The sequence below is a fragment of the Cebus imitator genome, unplaced genomic scaffold (genome assembly GCF_001604975.1).
Source record: "Cebus imitator isolate Cc_AM_T3 unplaced genomic scaffold, Cebus_imitator-1.0 Scaffold273, whole genome shotgun sequence".
NCBI lineage: Eukaryota > Metazoa > Chordata > Mammalia > Primates > Cebidae > Cebus > Cebus imitator.
The window spans coordinates 98,337-118,483 of NW_016107588.1; the positions used below are offsets into that span (position 1 = coordinate 98,337).

At 44.6% G+C, this 20,147-nt stretch overlaps 1 protein-coding gene and 2 pseudogenes across 1 annotated transcript; all 3 read left to right on the forward strand.

Moving 5' to 3' along the window:
* Positions 1-7,746, forward strand: part of LOC119467270 — a 10,259-nt pseudogene extending 2,513 nt beyond the window's left edge.
* A 3,064-nt stretch (positions 7,747-10,810) lies between these two features.
* Positions 10,811-11,942, forward strand: LOC108284233 (melanoma-associated antigen 8-like). Its single transcript, XM_017500905.2, has 2 exons — positions 10,811-10,874; positions 10,950-11,942. Exon 2 carries the CDS (start codon positions 11,013-11,015, stop codon positions 11,940-11,942), a length of 930 nt encoding a protein of 309 aa, XP_017356394.1. The 5' UTR covers positions 10,811-10,874; positions 10,950-11,012.
* A 2,743-nt stretch (positions 11,943-14,685) lies between these two features.
* LOC108284234 lies at positions 14,686-15,165 on the forward strand (annotated as a pseudogene).
* The last annotated feature ends 4,982 nt before the right edge of the window (positions 15,166-20,147 follow it).

A 20,147-nucleotide genomic window follows, 5' to 3' on the forward strand; every position in this document is an offset into this window, starting at 1 on the left:
TAAACAATATGAAGTGTCCAAAATCTACAGAGAATGCTTAAAAAGAAATACTAAGAAAACAAAGCTGTGAAAACTGTGCCTGGAAAAACTGCGTGCACTCAATGCCAGCCCATAAAGGCTGCTGAGGGGCTGTTCCCTGCAGAACCAAAGAGTCAGTGATGCCCAAGATCTTGGGAGCCCATGCATTCAATCATGTGGTCTGATTGTTACACATAAAGTCAATGGAGACTAGTTTTGGAGCTTTAAGATTGAATGACTGCCCTGCTAGAATTCAAAGTTATCTGTAGCCCTTTTGTTTTGGCCAATTTCTCCCATTTGGAACTGGAGTACTTACTCAATGCCCATACCTTCATTGTATCTTGGAAGGAACTAATGTCTTTTTCATGTTACAGGCTCATAGGCAGAAGTAACTTGCCTTGTGTCCGATGAGACCTTAGACTTGGACTTTTGAGTTAATATTGGAGTGAGTTAAGACTTTGGGGGACTGTTGGGAAGACTTAACTATTTTTTGAAATGTGAGGAAGGACATGAGATTTGGGAGGGGCTGGGGTGGAACGATATGGTTTGGCTCTGCGTCCCCACTCAAATCACATGTTGAATTCTAATTCTCAGTGTTGGAGGATGGCCTGGTGGGAGGTGATTGGATCATGGCGGTGGACTTCCTCCTTGCTGTTCTCAAGGAGTTGAGTGAGTTCTCACAAGATCTGTTGTTAAAAAGTGTGAAACTATCCCCTCCTTCTCTCTCTCTCTCTCTCTCTCTCTCTCTCTCTCTCTCTCTTCTCCTCCAAATGTAGCTGTGCCTGCTTCCCTTTCACCTTGTGTCATGATTGTAAGTTACTTGAGGCTTTTGCCACCATGCTTCCTGTACAGAAGCAGAAATGTGATTCAACTAAACCTCTTTTCTTCATAAATTACCCAGTCTTGGGTGCTTCTTTACAGCAATGTGACAAGAGACTAATTATCTATCTATCTATCTATCTATGTATCTATGTATCTGTCTATCTCTTTATATCTATCTATCTATCTATCTATCTATCATCTATCTATCTATCTATCTATCCATCTACACCCATAGACCGACTAATTACATAGATGAAGGATGGTGGAGGTAGATTTCTCACTGTTGAAGTAGGTACTTATAGATAAACAAAGGAAGGGGATAGAAGCTCCTTGTGGTATTAGAGTAGTGTCACAGACATCAGGAAGAACTCATGTTCAACCTGTAATATATATACACAGGGTGCACACATAAACACTTATAGGCAGGTTAATAAACACACATATATTTCTTTCTTCTGTAAATGACACAGCTAGAAGCAACAACCCCCAAGGAACCATGAGCCTGCCTAGCACCCACCTCTAGGATTCTAATACTCTTCCTCAATACCAGGAAGCAGAATTACATGGAAAATGGATTCTTCTGTGACTGAAACACTAAATATAAGAATGATAATCATCATAATTGTTCAGTGAGTATGCAAATATAAAGAGCAGTACAATTTCTCTACACACCTAACACAATGAATAACCTTCAAAACCCTGAAAATACCAAATCCTGGGGAGGATGTGAAATTCTCGTTAATTCCTGGGAAAGTAGAAAATGGTTATATTGCAAGATAGGGCCTTTTGATTGTTTCCTATGTAGCGAAACATAGAACTAACATTAGACTCAGCAATCTTACACCTAGATTTTGCATGAATTGGAAATTTAGGTTCACACAGACAAAATTGTGTGCACAAATACATATAAGCACTTATTCAAAATCAACAACCAAGACTTCCTCAAGGAGTGAAAGGATGATTCTAAACAAATTCTAAGCTATTGCCATTATTCTAAGCAAATTAATACAGGAACAGAGAACCAAACACTGCATGTTCTCACTTACAAGTAGGAGCCACACACTGAGCATACATGAAAACACAGGAGGGGAAAATAGACACGGGAAACGACTAAAGTGAAGGGTGGAAGGTAGGAGTAGGGTGACAATTTAAAGCTACATATCTGACACTATGATTATTACCCGATTGATAAATAATCAGTACACCAAACCGCTGTGACACGCAATACATACCCATGCAACAAACCTGCGCGTGTATCCCCTGAACCAAAAATAAAAGTTGGGAAGAAACAAAGAACCAAAAGTAATAATAATAATTTAAAAATTTTTACATGAATGCAGCAAAGATTGTAAAGCTAGAAAACAAAAGGAATTTCAAAATCATTTTCCACATTGGTTGGAGCATTTCGTAATTCCCACTGTCTACATATCAGGTTTTAAGTTGGCCTTCATCCTTGCTGGCACTTAATAATATCTTTTATGAAATATCTTCATTCGTTTTCAAATATGTGTTATGCTACCTCTTTTTGGTTTCATGCTCATTTCTCTAATAGATGTGATGAACAATAATTTTTCCTGTGTTTATCAGTCATGCCTATGTCCACTTAGGGCAAGTGTCTATTGATATCTTTTGCCCATTTACAAAATTTGGTTGTTTGTGTTAAGTGAATTCATGGGAGGTGATTGTTTTGGACCAAGGTCTGTCCCCTGGCCCCAGCAGAACAGACCAAACCAGAATGGAGACACAGGCGCTAATTGTCCTTTTATCAAAGCGAACGTTGGCTCATCCTGTACTCTCTTGTTCTCTGGGCTGTCTCCTCTCCTCTCCTTTTGCTCTGCCATGCCTTGCTCTGAAAAGACACTTCCATTTCTCCCCCAGCAGACAGGACTGACTAGCTGAGGAGGGCAGCATGCAGCTGTGCTTTGCCTGCTCTCCAAGTATGCCATGGCCCTGAACCAGGGGTTTTGGCTGACCGCAGAGTATAACCTGTATAGTGCCTATGATTATACAGTACCATCTACGGAGTAAGCTCTTGTGAAAATGAACGTTCAGGCAGCTCTTCCTGCTGGCTGCTATGGATGAGTGCGTCAGTGGTCTGGCCTACCTGCCAAACACTTTATAGATACACGAGGTGGTGTCATAAATGAACATCATAGAAGAAACTTTGGTGCCGTCCTGCTTAATTTTCGTAAAGAAAGGTTTGAAGTCAAAAAAGTGATCAAATTGCACAAGTTTTTGGTAAACGGATTTTTTTTATCCATAAACAAGTTTAAGCTCTGGATGAAACTGAAAGGCGTTCAGGAGGTTTAGGTTCCACTGGAAAGAATTAAAATCTTTGGCAAAAGTAGAAAATGGGAAGCCATACCTTTTTCTGAAAAATGAAGAGTTTTGCTTAAAGTGCTTCGTTGTTTTGTACTTCTGTAAACTCAATAGCTTTACCTTCTAAAAGCACTGCATTTTTTTTACAATCGACGAAAGAGCACATCTGTACAGATCACATAAAATGTCTTCTTATGGTTTTCTCCAATTAACGGTGGTATGCAAATTTGCTTTGTGGTGACCTTATTCAAATGGTGTCTTTTAAAAAATTAAGTGTATATCAATTACGAATACAGAAAAACTTGTGTTACTCAACAAATGATGCCCCATTAGCAATTTAATTTGCTTTAATTGCTTTAAATCATTAATACTTTTTATTCAATAAACTTAAAGTCTTTCATGGATACAAAATCTTGCATAAGCTGAACCAAAAGAAATATAAAATGAAAGGGAGAGAGATTAAAGTTATTCCTTGGTGTAACCTTCTCTTCACTAGTCTAATTTTTTTAAATCTTAAGATTCTTCGTGATGGTGAGAAAAGAGTCCTCAGTTTATTTTTTCATTATTATATTTCTTTTGGTAGATATCCTATTGACTAGTAGAGGTACGTTCTTGAAAAGACATGTATCTTGGGAATCTGATGCGTTTGGTTTGTTTCCCTGAATTTCATCTGAAAACTAAAAAGTATCTGAGACAGCTCTCTATCAGTTTGGACGTGTATTTTACCAATGTTAAGGGCATGCCCAGAAGGTAGGTCTGTGCCTTTCTCCAGAGATGATTTTGAGGGCTACAATATTTAACAGAGAAAAGCAGGCTGGAGGAGACAGAGGGTGGGTATGGTCACATTGGTGATTGCACATGTTGCAAGGGGAGTAGGAGCAGGTAGGGGGATAATCAGTTATGTGTTCCTCTCTCCCACAGTAAATTGGCACTTTACATCAGATACAGTGAACCTAGAGCAGCTACCTGTGGATATATTTAACCTTTTATCTGTAGCTTTCTGCTTGAGAGCAAAAGGAAAGGCAGCTTATTACACGACTCAGCATTCAGATTCATTTCCTTCTCCTGGCATACTGAACTAGGGTCCCACATTTTTATGTTTCTTTCACATTTCTCCCTCTCTTCTTTTGAAAATCTTTCAGATAAAGCGTTTGTATTAGTCATTTTCACACTGCTATAAAAAACTACCTGAGACTGGATAATTTATAAACAAAAGAGGTTTAGTTGACTCACAGTTCCGCATGGCTGGGGAGTCCACAGGAAACACAATCATGGCAGAAAGTGAAGGGGGAGCAAGTCACGTCTTACATGGCGGCAGTAGAGAGAGAGAGCACAAGGGGGGAACTGCCAAACCATCAGATTTTAAACCAGCAGATCAGGAGAACTCAGTCAGTATCATGAGAACAGCATGGGGGAAACTGCCCCCATGATCCAATCACCTCCTATCAGGTCCCTCCCTCGTCACCTGGGGATTATATTTCAAGATGAGAGTTGGGTGGGGACCAGAATCAAACCATATCAGCACTTACAAAGAAAATGAGTTTCTGATTTTCTGCTTTGTCTGATCACTCATGGCTAGGACAGTTGATTCCTAGAAAAATAGGCCCCACATTGTTACGAAAGCTCATTTTTAACAGGTTGTGAAGTCACACATCTTACGAAGGAAAAATAGGGATAGGAAGAGAGAAAGAAAACCACAAAAAAACAAAATGGAGAAAAACCCTAGAAAACTCATATAGGGCATATTACTGTGAAATCCATATATTAGTCGATAGGAATGAAAGCAGCTTATGTATATCAATAGGTTGCTGCTGCTTTCTCCTGAAGCTGAAGTTGTCTAGCTCCAGTTCACAGGGCATTAAGAAAAGCACAGCTTCATTTTTAACAATTTCAAATCAACAAAAATGGGGAAATGGGGGAAAAAGAAGCAAAATAAATTGGAAACTTTATTTTATAGACTTATATATAGGAAAAATTTTAGAATTCAATTCAAACTGCAGAAAATACTAATAATTGAAAGACATTAGGCGAGAATAGAATCTAATAACAGGTACAGTATAGTTCATTTTGTAACATAATTTTTCTTTTGAATTCCTCAATTTTATTAAAGACAAAATCACAGAGGGACTGATTTATTTGTAAAATAAATTGTAGTCCTATTACACTTGGCTTGATTATTTGCATAACACGAAGCAAGAATAATCATTTGCCATATAGGTTCTCTCTCTTTTTTGAAATTGGCTTTGCTGGAGCCTTTCTCATTAGGAACCTAAGATTAGAACTTTTTAAAAGCCTCAAGGTCAGCCAAGGATTTATCTGTGCTTGCAGATACCTGTGTGAATTGAGTTAATTCCTCTCTTTCTGGGGTCCCAAGAAAACTTGAGGTTCCCAGCCTATCAGAACGTAACATTATTTACTTACCACAGGCTAAGATTCTGTAAAGGACAAGGCATGAGGTCAGTTTTTCCAAGGGGCTTCTATTTGCTCTATAGGTCAGCCTCATTTTCTCAAGGCAATCTAAAAAATGGTATTTCAGTCAAAGCCTTGTTTGAATAACTAGTGTCTCCAATTATGCTACGTTACAACAGAAAAGATTCTTATTCAACTTAGGCAAATAAGTATATTGCCATAAACTAAGAATACTCACAAACTAGTTTCCAAAACTTGGACAAATTAGGATGAAAGAAAGAAGTTATGTTTTAAATCTTGCTCACAACAATATACTTTACTCAATTTTTAAAACCTATAAAGAGATTGAAAGAAGAGCAAGTTTTCTTGACTTTGAAAAACAAAACGAACAAAATCATCAGGTTTCAAGTAAAAATTCGTAAACGCTTATTTCAGTCTTCTCTTAGTTCAATCCATGCAATTCACTTCTGTTCTGCTTGATATTGGATCACCAATCCTCTTGAATACATCAGCTCTCTCTATAAGAGTCCTGCAAGTTTTTCTCTCTATTCCAATGGCACAATCTCTAAGGTTCTTAGAAACCTATATTTAAGAGTGCTCATCAGAGTCATATAGCTGATTATAAACCAGTCTATTTATTTGACATTCTAGAAAGGCCAGACTATAAAGACAGTAAAAATATCTGTCGTGGTCAGGGTTCAGGGGAATCGGGGGTGGGGAAAACGTATGACAATAAAGCCCAGGCTGCTGTGCTCTACGCCCAAAATCAACTCTGGAAAAACATAGAAGGGAAAAAGAGAAATAAAAGAACAATATCAGCAACAAAGTCTAAACAACAAAACAGAGAAAACCCTGGGGAACATTGAAGACTGTGTTGAACGGGTACTTGTGTTTCAGGTGGGTGGAGAGGCAAGAAAGTCGAGATCTGCAGCCACTGCAGACGACAGGGTGAGTTGCAGGAAAATTTTTAAAAGACCACCTCACATCCATGTACAATCGGGGTCTGCACCTCATAACATGATGCCAGTAGCCCCGGGGTAATATCAGGACCCCAGAAAAATGGGATTGATTGAGAGCCTGTGGCTCCAGAGTTGTTCTGATAACAACTAGAAACAAAGAGTAGGTAAGGACTGGCCTTCCAGTATGTCACTATTTTAACCAAATAGATATAATGAGAGAGAGATAGAATGGTAGGAGTGAATCACACACAGTATGAGTAGATGTTGTTTGATGAAATAAGTACATATAGTCTACATACATATGTGTATAAATATATGTGAAGATATATACATATGAGTACATGTAGTTATACATAAATGATGTAGGCATGCATACATACATATGCACGTTTATGCATACAAACGTAAATATGATCTGCATATACCATCCATAATGCACATATACAATTGGCACAGATGTAAAATTGGTTTCTTACTATAGGAATGAGGATTACATAAGGATTAAAATATGCAAATCACTAAAGCGGACTATGAAATGTTAGATAACTTCAAAACTCAGGACCTCCGCAGATTTCTTGCAGCTCCTCAGCCTCTTCAGTGTGAAAATAAATCCTTTAGTACAAAAGGTTTGCAAGGCCACTTCTGGCTGAGGAAGACCCACGGTGAGAAGGCGTGCCTCTTCTCCCAGAGGTCACTACAATCGTGGGTGCTACAACCCTGCAGGGAGCGTCTAGCCCGGGACCCGCAGCCGTTCTATGCAAGGGATGATGCAGCTGTGCAAATGCTCCGAGGTGACAGAAACAGAGCGTCTCCTAAAAGAACCAGGAGTCGGGAGGAGGATCCTCCTGAGTGGAGACTTAGAGCCCACCCACACCACATAGAGGGGCTGCAGAATTCAGCTCTGACCCTCCTGTCATCCCTGAAAGACCCCGGCAGCCTTGTACCCCGACCACTCCCTTCCCCTACTGCCATCTCAGGGGAGTCGCGTGAGGGCCTTGGTCTGAGGGGAGCAGACACCATCCACAGAGGGCGGGGTTCCAGGCTCTGCCAGGCCTCAAGGTGAGTGAGGTCTGGCAGAGCCTTCCATTCCCCGCTGGAATCCGGTTCCGCCCCTGCTGTCAACCCAGAGAAGCCCCGGATGATGGTCGGTTGTGACGCCACTGACGCAGCCGCACGGGTGACAGACAAGCCAGACTCTGCTTCTGACAGACCGCCTTGAGATCGGCGGACGGCAGCGGGCCCAGGCTCTGTGAGGGGGCAGGTGAGACGCTGAGTGAGGGCTGAGGACGCCCCCGCCCCAGATAGAGGACCCTAAGTAATCTAGCGCCACCCCTGCTGCCAGCCCTGGACCACCAGGGGTCGTGGGGGGCGGAGTTCTCACGCTGGGCCACCCGGCCCCTTAAGCCCCCGGGTCTCTGGAGTGAGAGCTTGGTGAGGCCAGGGCAGGGCTGGTTAGGAGAGGGCAGGGCCCAGGCTCTGCCAGGCATCAAGATCAGGACCCTGAGGGAGGGCTGAGGCCCCACAGAGCGCATCTCTGCCCCTGCTGTCAACTCCGGGAAGCCCTCGGCATGGCGCCCGGGCATGGTGGCCTGAGACGCTGATTCTGACATCCGCATCTGGGACCGATGCTGGGAAGGGGCTTGGTATCACGAACATGGCTTCAGAGGAGCAGAGGGAGGGGCCCCGGCCATGCTGGGAGATGAGGGAGGCCTGAGGGGACCAAGAACCCCAGAACAGGGGGCCCACCCTACCCCTGTCTGAGACTGAGGCGCCTCCACATTTGGCCTCAGGAATCCCAGAGACTGAGACTGAAGTCAGCGGAGGGGTGGTGCCCAGCCCTGCCAGGAGTCAAAGAGAAGAGGAAGAGGGAGGACTCAGGGGATCTCGGACTCCAGATCAGAGGAGACCTCAGCCCTGGGCAGTCCCAGGCTCTGTGGCCTCACAGGGTGCATCCTTGCTGCGTTTTTAGGGTGTCAGAAAGGAGAGGGCTGTGGTCTGAGGAGTGGACTCTCAAGTCACCAGAGGGAAGCGCCCCAGAGCCCTGAGGGAGGACTCAGCAGACCTCCCATTGCTGACCCAGGAAACCTGCCCCTGCTCTCAGACCGGGGCACCCGGGGTAAGACTGTGGGGAAGGGACATGGTCCCCCACTCCTTGGTTGGGGGCCTCAGGGAGATGGTGGCCTTGGTATACAAGACACATCCACGGCTCAGCAGGAAGGAAAGGGCCATGGCTTCTCGTGGAGTAAATACGAATACCAGGAGGACACCCAGACAGGGAAAACCCCCATGACACCTGCTCCTTCTGTCAGCTTTGGGAATTCCATGCAGGGGTGTCTGTGTAGTGCCCCCATCCTTCTGCCTCCTGGGTCTCAGGGAGGTGGCAACCTTGGTCTGAAGGGCATCCTCAGCTCAGCAGAGGGAGCCACAGTGGTCAGCACAGGGAGGAATCCAGGGCCTGCCCGAAGTCAAAGGGTGGAAGTCTGCTGAAGACTGAAGGTAACAAGGTACCTACACAGCCCAAAGAAAAAGGGAACTTGTGGAGCCTGACTTCCGTTCTCAGTCCTGGGAGGCCTCAGGCATGGGTAACATGTGGCATGCTCTCATTTCTGCCACATGGTTGGGGATGGGAGGTCTCAGGAAGGTGAGAACCGTGATCCCGGTGTCACTCACGGGTCAGCAGAGGGAGCCACACCTGTTCAACAGAGGGACGGGGCCAGAGGGTATGCAGGACCCAAGGTGTGCAGAATTGAGTACTGATGACTGCGGGTACTCCTGGCCCAGAAAGAAGGAACCCCACAGAGTCTGGCTACCTTCAGTTATTAGCTCTGGGAGAACCTGATCGAGGGTGGCATTAAGGGGCACTCTCACTTGCACTGTGGGCAGGAAGTTGGGGAAAACTCAGGAAGATGAGGTCTTGGTGGTAAGGGGAGATGTCCGCTCACGTCAGGGTGTTGTGGGTTGGGGAAGGGCAGGCTCCATCAGGGGAAAAGATGAGTAACCCCCAGGAAGACCTTAGAACCCACCACTCAAGAACAAGCAGGGACAGCCCCTAATGTCATCCATTGTCAGCCCCTAGTGACACCCCACCCAATGGTCATCAGATGTGCTGGCTCCTCACTTCTCTCTTGGCATCTCAGGGAAGCGAGGACCTTTCTTTCAGAGCACCACTCAGGACAAAACAAGGACCCCCATCTGGCCAACAGACTCAGTGGTCCAAGAATCTACCAAGAGTCTATGTGACAACACTGTGGGAAGATTGAGGGTACCCTCGATAGTTCTCCTAACAGGCAAAGGCAGATGGGGGCCCAAGAGAAAGCTGCCCTGCCTCTGCTGTCACCCCAGAGAGCATGAGCAGGACTGTAAGCTGAGGCTCCCTGTTTTATACCGGATTCATTGGTCTCAGGGAGGAGAAGGCCTCGGTCTTAGCGGGCTACACTCAGGTCAGCAGAGGGAGGGTTTAACGCCCTGCCATGAGTCAGGGACTCAAAAAACACCCCTCACCAAACACACAGGACTGAACCCCACCATGCACCTTCTGTCAGCCTTGGGAAGTGCAGGCAAAGGTGAGTGGATGGAATCCCCTCACTTGCTCTCCCAGTGTCTCCTGAGGATCTCTCCTTGGATTAAGGAAGTGGCCTCAGGTCAGCATAGGGAGACTTCCAGAACCTGCAGGCATCAAGATGAGGACCAAGCAGGATCCTCAACCTAGAACACGTGGACCCCAATGCATTTTGTGTAGTGATGATTGCTTTTTTCCCAGTAGGCCTTCGGCAGGCGGGGCCCCATGCGGGTCCCTTTGTGTCCTTCTGTTCCATATCAGAGATATGAGCTCTTGATCAGAAACTCTCTCAGACTAGCAAAAGGGCGGGATCCAGGCCCTGCCAGGAGAAAGGTGAGGGCGCTCAGTGAGCAGAGAAAGGACCATCTGTGCAAAATAGCGGGGAGCTCAGTCAGGCCCACCCTCCTGACGGCACTGGGGTGCTGGGGCTGTGCTTGCAGTCTGCAGCCTTAGTTCCCCTCAATCTCTCTTCTGGTAGCTCCAGGAACCAGGCTGTGAGGCCCTGGTCTGAGGCAGTATCCTCAATCACAGAGCATAGGAGGCCCAGGCAGTACCAGCAGTCAAGCTGACGTGGTGTTTCCCCTGTGTGTATACCACGGGCCCCTCTGGCATCAGAAGAGCAGGCACCCCATGGTACCTGGCTCTACCAGCCCTTCTGTCAGTGCCGGAGCCTTTGCCTTTGCCAGGAGGCTGCACCCTGAGATGCCCTCTCACTTCCTCCTTCAGGTTCACAGGGGACAGGCCAGCCAGGAGGTCAGGAGGCCCCAGAGGAGCACTGAAGGAGACCTGTAAGTAGGCCTTTGTTAGGGCATCCAGGCTGCGGTAGTCAGCTGAGACCCCTCACACGCTCCCTCTCTCCCCAGGCCTGTGGGTCTCAATTGCCCAGCTCCTACCCACACTCGGCTATTGCCCTGACCTGAGTTATCATGTCTCTTGGGCAGAAGAGTCAGCCCGGCAAGCCTGAAGAAGACCTTCAGGCCCAAGGAGAGGCACCGGGGCTTGTGGATGTGCAGGTTCCCACAGCTGAGGAGCAGGAGGCTACTTCCTCCTCCTCTACTCTGATCACGGGAACCCTGGAGGAGGTGCCTGCTGCTGAGTTGCCGAGTCCTCCCGAGATTCCTCAGGGTGCCTCCTCTTCCCTGATTGTCACCGACACCCCCCTAGGGAGCCAATCCAGTGAGGGTTCCAGCACCAATGAAGTGGAGGGGCCAAGCACCTCGCCAGACCCAGCTCCCATGGAATCCCTGCTCTGGGAAGCACTTGATGAGAAAGTGGATGAGTTAGTGGGTTTCCTGCTCTGCAAGTATCAAATCAAGGAGCCAGTCACAAAGGCAGAAATGCTGGAGAGTGTCATCAAAAATTACAGCAACTACTTTCCTATGATCTTCAGCAAAGCCTCTGAGTACATGCAAGTGGTCTTTGGCATTGAAGTGAAGGAAGTGGACCCCGCTGGCCACATCTACTTCCTTGTCACCTGCCTGGGCCTCTCCTATGATGGTCTGCTGGGTGATGATCAGAGCACACCCAAGACCGGCCTCCTGATAACGGTCCTTGGTATGATCGTAGTGAAGGGCATCTGCGTCCCCGAGGAGGCAATCTGGGAAGGGTTGAGTGAGATGGGGCTGTATGTTGGGATGGAGCGTAGTATCTATGGGGAGCTCAGGAAGTTGCTCACCCAAGATTGGGTGCAGGAAAAGTACCTCGACTACCGCCAGGTGCCCGGCAGTGATCCTGCACGCTATGAGTTCCTGTGGGGTCCAAGGGCCCTCGCGGAAACCAGCTATGTGAAAGTCCTGGAGCATGTGGCCAGGGTCGGTGCAAGAGTTCCTATTCCCTACCCATCCCAACCCAATTAAACAATAGCTAATTCTTGCCTTCCTTGTACATCTTAGTGTTAAAAAATATACATGTGTACCTGGATTCGCTTGGCTTCTTTGAGAATGTAATAGAATGAAATATGAATAAAGAAGTCCCCCTGTTCACTGGCTGATGTTTTCCTAGAACATTCATTGAGCATCTGCTATTTGGAAGGTCCTGCATTAGTAGTGGAGATGCTGAGGTAAGCCAGACCCACCAATAAGCTTAGGGTGGTTGAGTCTAGGATCTGCATTCATGTAACCAAGCTGGCCAGGTGCCCCCTAAGATCTAAAGGAAAAAAGAAGAGAGGGGTGAGGGGGTGGGACAACAGGAGACAGTGGTGGAGGGTACATGCCCTGATCCATGGCCTTTTGGGCTTTGGGAAACAGCAGTAACATTTAGGCGAGCTGATTCTAATGAAGCGGGTTGGGGCCAGAGCCACATTCTCGGAGCATGAGAGAAAAGCCTGGAAGGGAAAACTGTTCAGCAGTTCCTTTTGGGTGGTGGATGAAACAGAGAGGCATCTCCTCCTGGGGCAGGAATAGAAGGTGTCCTGTACTCTTGTCTCAGTGAACTTGAACCCAGCACACAAGGTTAGTGATGGATACCCATCATCTGCAGGGGTTTCCTGAGAGATTAGCATCAATCTGCTGGGATGTTAGGCCCAGATGCCACTGGCCAGGTGGTTTTCTGCCTGGCTGGGAGAGCCAGAGCTGACCCTATTTAAAAAAAAAAAAAAAAAAGTATTCTAATTAGCTTTTCTCAAGTGTTATTTGGCCAACTGTAAGAAAAAGTAAGATTTTCCGTGGTGATAAAATGAACAAAAAGTAGATGCTTTCTGTTGAGCAGCTACTACGGAACGTGTTATGGGAGAGCCTACAAGCGCTCATCCACATCTTGGATTCTCTCCTTCAGCACATGGGACAAATACACTCCTAGCCAGCATTTCTGTCTGGCCCGAACACTTTCCCAAGTTACAACACCCTTCACCTGGTCCTTCTCATGTGCCCTCTGTTCCACCTCTGGGAACCTAGCCTGCTGCTTGCTCTTCCCTGCTCCCTCTGGACGCTGCACAGAATCACCTGCCCTCCCCAGGACATGGAGCATTCCTATCCCCTGCAAAAGCTCCCTGACTTTTCCACTGCTCACCCTGGGTCCTGTCCCACAGGCACAGACATTCTGGACTGTCACTTTAGACACCTGGTCCCCTCTCCCTGGGAGTCCTCTAAACACTCTATGTTTTTCCAGTGGGGTGTCAGTGGAGTCTGCTTTATCCATAATCTCCTGATTCTTGGGCTATAGCACTGAAATTAGATAGTAGTTTGGGTAAGCCACTAGCATGTCTGCAGTATGATTTTAACGAGCTTCTTATCCAAAGCTGAGGACTGAACAGGCAAAGGGATGGTTCTCAGGAATCCCATTCCTTCATAAAAGGTAGAAGACGAGCAGCCCTCTCATGAAGCTGAATTCTTACCAATCCTCAGTTCCTCCTAGGACGTGAGAAATGGTTCCTTGGTGGACATGCCAGCTGGAATTTGAAAAGAACCAGCCTTTCACTGCCTCCTGTCTGGCATCTGCCCCCAGGAACATACTGGCTTTCAATGTGACTAGTGGCACCTGTACAGGTGTTCAGGCAAGAACGTCATAGGGAAGGTAGCAAGGAAGGTGGATAAGATTCTGCCTTCACTTATAAGTAGAAGCTAAACATTGAGTATACATGGACACAAAGGAGGGAAAAATAAATGCTGGGGCCCACTTGGGGGTAGAGATGGGAGTACCTACCTATCTTGGCCAGGCACGGTGGCTCATGCTTATACTCCCAGCACTTTGGGAGGCTGAGGTGGGTGACTCACTTGAGGTCAGGAGTTGGAGACCAGCCTGGCCAACATGGTGAAATCCAATTAGTCACTACTAAAAATGCAAAAATTAGCCAGGCTTGGTGGTGCATGCCTGTAATCCCAGCTACTTGAGAGGCTGAGACATGAGAATCACTTGAACTCAGAGGTTGTAATGAGCCAAGATCACATCACTGCACTCCAGCCTGGGAGAGAGAGTGAGACTGTCTCAAAAACAAACAAAACTTCCTGTCTGGTACTATGCTTATTACCTGAGTGATATAAAATTGGTGCACCAAACTTCCATGACATGCAATTTACCCATGTTACAAACATGAACATGTACCCTGAAGCAAAAATAGAAGTTGGGAAGAAACAAAAAATAATTAAATAGAGTTTAAAAAAAAAAAATAAATGCAGTACAAACTGCAAAACTAGAAAAAATTACCGGATCATTTTCCACAGTGATTGTACCATTTTGTAATTCCCACTAGCAGAATATAAGATTTTAAGTGTGTCTTCATCCTTGTTGGCACTTAGTAATAACTTTTTTAAAAAATTTCAGTCATTTTCAAATATATGTTATGCTATCTCATCATGGTTTAATTCTCATTTCTTAGCAGATGAGATGGACAGTACCTTTTCATGTGCTTATTTGTCATGTGTATGTCCAGTTAGGGGAAGTGTCTATTGATACCTTTTGCCCATTTACAAAATGTGGTCGTTTGTGTTAAATGAATTCATGAGATGCATTGTTCTGGACTAAGATCTGCCCCCAGGCCCCAGCAGAACAGACCAAAGCAGAATGGAGACACTGGTGCTAACTGCCACATAATCAAAGTGAGCTTGGCTTCATCCTGTGCTCTCGTACCCTGGGCCCTTTCCTCTGCTCATCTTTTGCTCTTCCATGCCCTGCTCTGAAAAGATAGCAGCCATTTCTCCACCAGGAAGCAGGCCCCGCCTGCTGAAGAGGGCAGCATGCAGCTGTGCTTTGCCCACTCTCCAAGCACATGCCATGGCTCGGACCCCAAGAGTCTTGGATAGCCGTGAACTATGACCTGTATAGAGCCTATGATTATACAATACCATCTATAGAGTAAGCTCTTGTGAAAATGAACATTCAGATAGCTCTTCCTTCTGGATGTTATGGAGGAGTGGCTCTGGTCTGGACTTGCTGCAAAACACTTTATAGATAAAGGAGCTGGTGTCACAGACGAAAATTATGAAAGAAATGTTGGTGTTGTAGTGCTTAATTTCGGTAAAGAAAGGTTTGAAGTCAAAAAAGGTGATCAAATTGCACAGCTTTTTTTACTCATAAATAGAAGTTCAAACTCTGGATGAAACTAAAAGGCATTCAGGAGGTTTAGGTTTCACTGGAAATAATTAAAAATTATGCCAAGAATAGAAAATGAGAGATCACACCGTTTTCTGAAAAATAAAGAGTTTTTGTTTAAAGTGTTCTGTGCTTCGGTAAACTTAATAGCTTTACCTTCTAAAAACACGCATTTTCTTATGATCGAGGAAAGAATACCTCTGTTCCTATCACATAAAAAACTTTGTTTTTCTCCAGTTAACAGTTCTATGTAAATCTGCTTTGTGGTAACCTAATTCAAACGGTGTCTTTTTAAAAATCGAATGAATAGACATTACTAATACAGAAAAATCTGTATTATCTAACTCAATAAATGATACCCCTTTAGCAATTTATTTTGCTTTAATTGCTTTAAATCATTAGCAATACTTTTTTTTTTTTTTAGACAGAGCTTTGCTCTTGTTGCCCAGGCTGGAGTGCAATGGCGTCATCTTGGCTCACGGCAACCTCTACCTCCCGGGTTCAAGCAATCCTCCTGCCTCAGCCTGCCAAGCAGCTGGGATTACAGGCATGTGCCACCACACCCAGCTAATTTTTGTATTTTTAGTAGAGACACGGGGTTTCACTATGTTGGCCGGGATGGTCTTGATCTCTTGACCTTGTGATCTGCCCACCTCGGCCCCCACAAAGTGCTGGAATTACAGGCGTGAGCCACCTCGCCCAGCCAGCAATGCTTTTCATTAAATAAACTTAAATTCTTACATGGATACAAAATCTTGCATAAGCTGAACCAAAAGAATTTTTTTAAAGTGAAAAGGGGAATTTAAAGTTATTCCTTGTTCTTCCCTTCTCTTCACTAGTCTAATTAAAAAAAAAAAAAAAATTAAGATTCTTTGTGCTAGTGAGAAAAGAGTCCTCAGTTTATTTTTTCATTTTTATATTTCTTTTGGTAGATACCCTGTTGAGCGGTAGAGGTATGTTCATGAAAATACATGTATCTTGGGGATTTGTTACATTTAATTTGTTCCCCTGAATTTCATGATGTGAAAACTAAAAAGTATCTGAGACAGGTCTCACTAAATTTGAAAGTTTATTTTGCCAATGTTAAGGACATGCCCTAGAGACAAGTCTGTGCCTTTCTTCAAAGATGATTTTGAGGCCTTCAGCATTTAAAGGGTAAAAGCAGATTGGAGGAGATAGAGGGTGGGTATGGTCACATTACTGAATGCACTTGTTGCAAGAGAAATAAGAGCAAGTAGGGTAATATTCAGTTACGTGTTCCTCTCTCCCATAGTAAATTGGCACTTTATGTAAGTTAAAGTGAATGTAGAGCAGCTACCTGTGGATATATTTAACGTTTTATCTGTAGCTACATGCTTAGGAACAAAAGGCAGCTTCTTACATGACTAAGCTTTCAGCTCTCTCCACTTAAGCCATGTTATAAAAGAAAAGATTCGTATTCAATTTCTGCAAATAACTATATTGTCATAAATTAAGAATACTCACAAAATAGTTTCCAAAACTTGGAGAAATTAGGTTGAGAGAAAGGAATTATGTTTTAAATCTTGCTCATAACAGTATACTTTATTCAATTGTTAAACATTGTAAATAGCTTAAAAGAAGAGAAAGTTTTTTTGACTGAAAAACAAAACAAACAGAATCATCAAATGTTTCTAACAAAACGTCATAAAAGATTAGTTCAATCTTTTGTTAGTTCAATCCATGCAATTAACTTCTAATCTACTTGATTGTGGATCACCAATCCTCATGAATACGGAATATGTCAGTTCCCTATGGGAGTTCTGGAAGTTTTTCTCTCTATTCCAATGACACAACCTCTAAAGTTATCAGAAACCTATAGTTAAAGTACTCCTTTATATGAACCACTCTATAAAATAATAAAACAACAACAACAGATGACAAAATTCATAGAACAGCCATGGTTAAAGACAAAATTTGACAGGGATATTTGATTGCTTCTTTGGCATACAATAATTTTACATAATAATCCTAAGTACTACTGATAACATATAATAAGACATATCATAATCACAGGAATCTCATAAAATTTTGGAATACATGTTAATAATACATTTATATTTATTATTATAAAAGAAGAATAGACACCGTTTCGTATTTGGCAATGCTTCTTGTATTATTTTATTATAGAAAGTAAGCTGAATGTATCTCCCAAACTTCACAAGACCTAATATCAAAAAACTAATGAGGTCAAAAGGACTCAATTTAGCATTTAATTTTGGAAAGTTTGTCATATACAAAAAAAGGTTAAGGCAGGGCACAGTGGCTCACGCCTGTAATCCCAGAACTTTGGGAAGCGGAGGCAGGCGGATCACCTGAAGTCAGGAGTTCAAGACCAGCCTGGCTAACATGGAGAAACCCCATCTCTATTAAAAAAATAAATAATTAAAAATAAAATTAAAAAGTTAAAACATCTGATATCACAAGATAGGATTACAAGTCATTGTTTCACAAAGTCATTAATTCAGCCAAAGTGATAACTCAATAGTCTCAAAAAGAAGCAAGACCCTTTATTCTTTGGGAGAGGAGACAATTTTTGAAATAGCAGGCCTTTACAACGACTGCATGAGGCCAATTAAAACTGTCTCTCAAATTTTATAAACAAATCTATTAAATTTTCATCATCTTGACCATAAGATATAATTTTTATAAACCTTTCTATAAAAGTGGGTTAATTCTCCAAGAAAACCTTGTTAATCTGAGATAGAGGCCTGGATGCTGGTCTTGCATTAGTGTGCCTTTGATATTAATGTTTAATTTATAGAGAAACTCTGAACAAATTTTATCTGTCAAAAACAGCTCTTACAGTCTCATGTGTCCACCTCTGCCACAATACTCCTGGGGCCTAGAGGGATTTAATAGTTTTAACTTCTGGCCCCGTGTCTCATGAACGGTTCCTTTTGATTGCCATCTTCTGCCAGGTCTGAAGATGAGGCTTTAACTGCGGACAGTACTTAAGACTTAGCAGGACTTGGCATCCTTTTTAGTCCCAGGAATCAAAGACCTGTAACTGAATAGCATGAAGACTTTAAAAGAAATACAGAAAGTGACCACAGATCCAAGATGGCCGTTTAGAAACAGCTCAGGATTGCAGCTCCCAGTGAAAGCGCAGAGGGTGAGTGGACGCCGCATTTTTATTGCCCACAGACTAGGAAATTCCCAGGCGGAGGAGCTCCACGGGTCGCCAACGTGGCTGTTTCGGCCAGCGCAGCTGTGTCGGCCGGCTCCGCTGCTTTGCCTCGCATGGCTGCTTTGTCAGCGCCCCGGCACAGCGGTTCTCCATACAGAATACACTGGTCCGGGTGCCCTTTTGGCTGGTGATTGGAGCCACGGGAAGTCGCCCATTCATCTGTTTAAAAAGGGGACTGAACAGGGAACCAGGAGAGTAGATTCCAGGGCAAAAAAAGGGCCACAAATCTCAGTGCCGCTGTTTAAGCCAGCACAGTGAGTCGCCACACAGGAAAACACACAGATCCTGGCGCCTCTTCAACAGGCAACTGGAACGCCAACTTAAAACAAAAAAAAAGGCTCTGAGGCAGGGAGCCAGGCGATCAGGCTAGGCTGGTCCCACCCCCACAAAAGAACAGCAGTCAGAAACTCTCTGGATTGAGAGTTTCACAGCAAGCGCAGCTGAACCCCGGACGGTCCAGCTCTGTGGGGAGGAGCGTCGGCCATTACCGAGGCAGTCCAAAACTACAGATGTAGTCAGCCAATGCTGAGGCAGCCCCCATTGCCAAGGCAACCTGCCATTGCTGAGGCAGCCCGCTGTTGCCAAGGCAACCCGCCACTACAGAGAGAGTCTGCCATAACAGAGGGGGGCCACCATTGCCAAGGCAGTTCTAACCACACCCATATAAACAGGACTGCAGGGAAGTTCACTCGGCAGCTGGGCAGAGCCCACAGCAGCTCAGCAAAGCCGCTACAGGCAGAAAGTGACTAGGCTGCCCCCTTGCTGGGCAGGGCAGCTCTGAAGAAAAAAAAAAAAAAAGAAGGCAGCAGCATAAGGGAAACTCATAAATAAAGCCCTAACTCCCTGGGACAGAGCACCTGGGAACAAAAAGCGGTTTATGAGTTCTGCTGCAGCAGACCTAAACGTACCTGCCCAGCAGCTCTCAATGAACAACGGAGCTCACAGCTCAGCACTTGAGCTCCTATAAATAACAGACTGTCTCCTCAAGCAGCTCCCTGACCCCTGTATATCCAAAGAGCCACCTCATAAAGGAGAGAGCAGACTGATACTTGGCGGGTATCTTTCTGGGACAAAGATAGCAGAAGAAGAAAACTGGTAGCAACCCTTACTGTTCTGCAGCTGCTGCAGGTGATCCCCAGGCAAGCAGGGCCTGGAGTGGACCTGAGCAGACCTACAGCAGAGGGGCCAGACTGTTAGAAGGAAAAGCAAGAAACAGAAATAACCTCATCATCAACAAACAGAACATCCACTCAGAGACCCAATCTGAAAGCCAGCAACTACAAAGACGACAGGTGGACAAATCCATAAAGATGTGAAGAAACCAGCGCAAAAAGGATGAAAACACCCGAAACCAGAACACCTCTCCTCCTAAAAGGGATCACAACTCCTCACCAGCAAGGGAACAAGGTTGGAGGGAGAACGAGTGTGATGAAATGACAGAATCAGACTTCAGAAGGTGGGTAGTAAGAAACTTCTGTGAACTAAAAGAACATATTCTAACCCAATGCAAAGAAACTAAGAACCTTGAAAAAAGATTTGACGAAATGCTAATGAGAATGGACAAAATAGAAAGGAATATAAGTGAAATGATGGAGCTGAAAAACACAACACGAGAACTTCACGAAGCATGCATGAGTTTCAACAGCCGAATTGACCAAGCAGAAGAAAGGATATCAGAGGTCAAAGATCAGCTCAGTGAAATAAAACGGGAAGGCAAGAATAGAGAAAACAGGGTAAAAAGGAATGAACAAAGTCTCCAAGAAATGTGGGACTACGTGAAAAGACCTAATCTATGTTTGATAGGTGTACCTGAATGCGACGAAGAGAA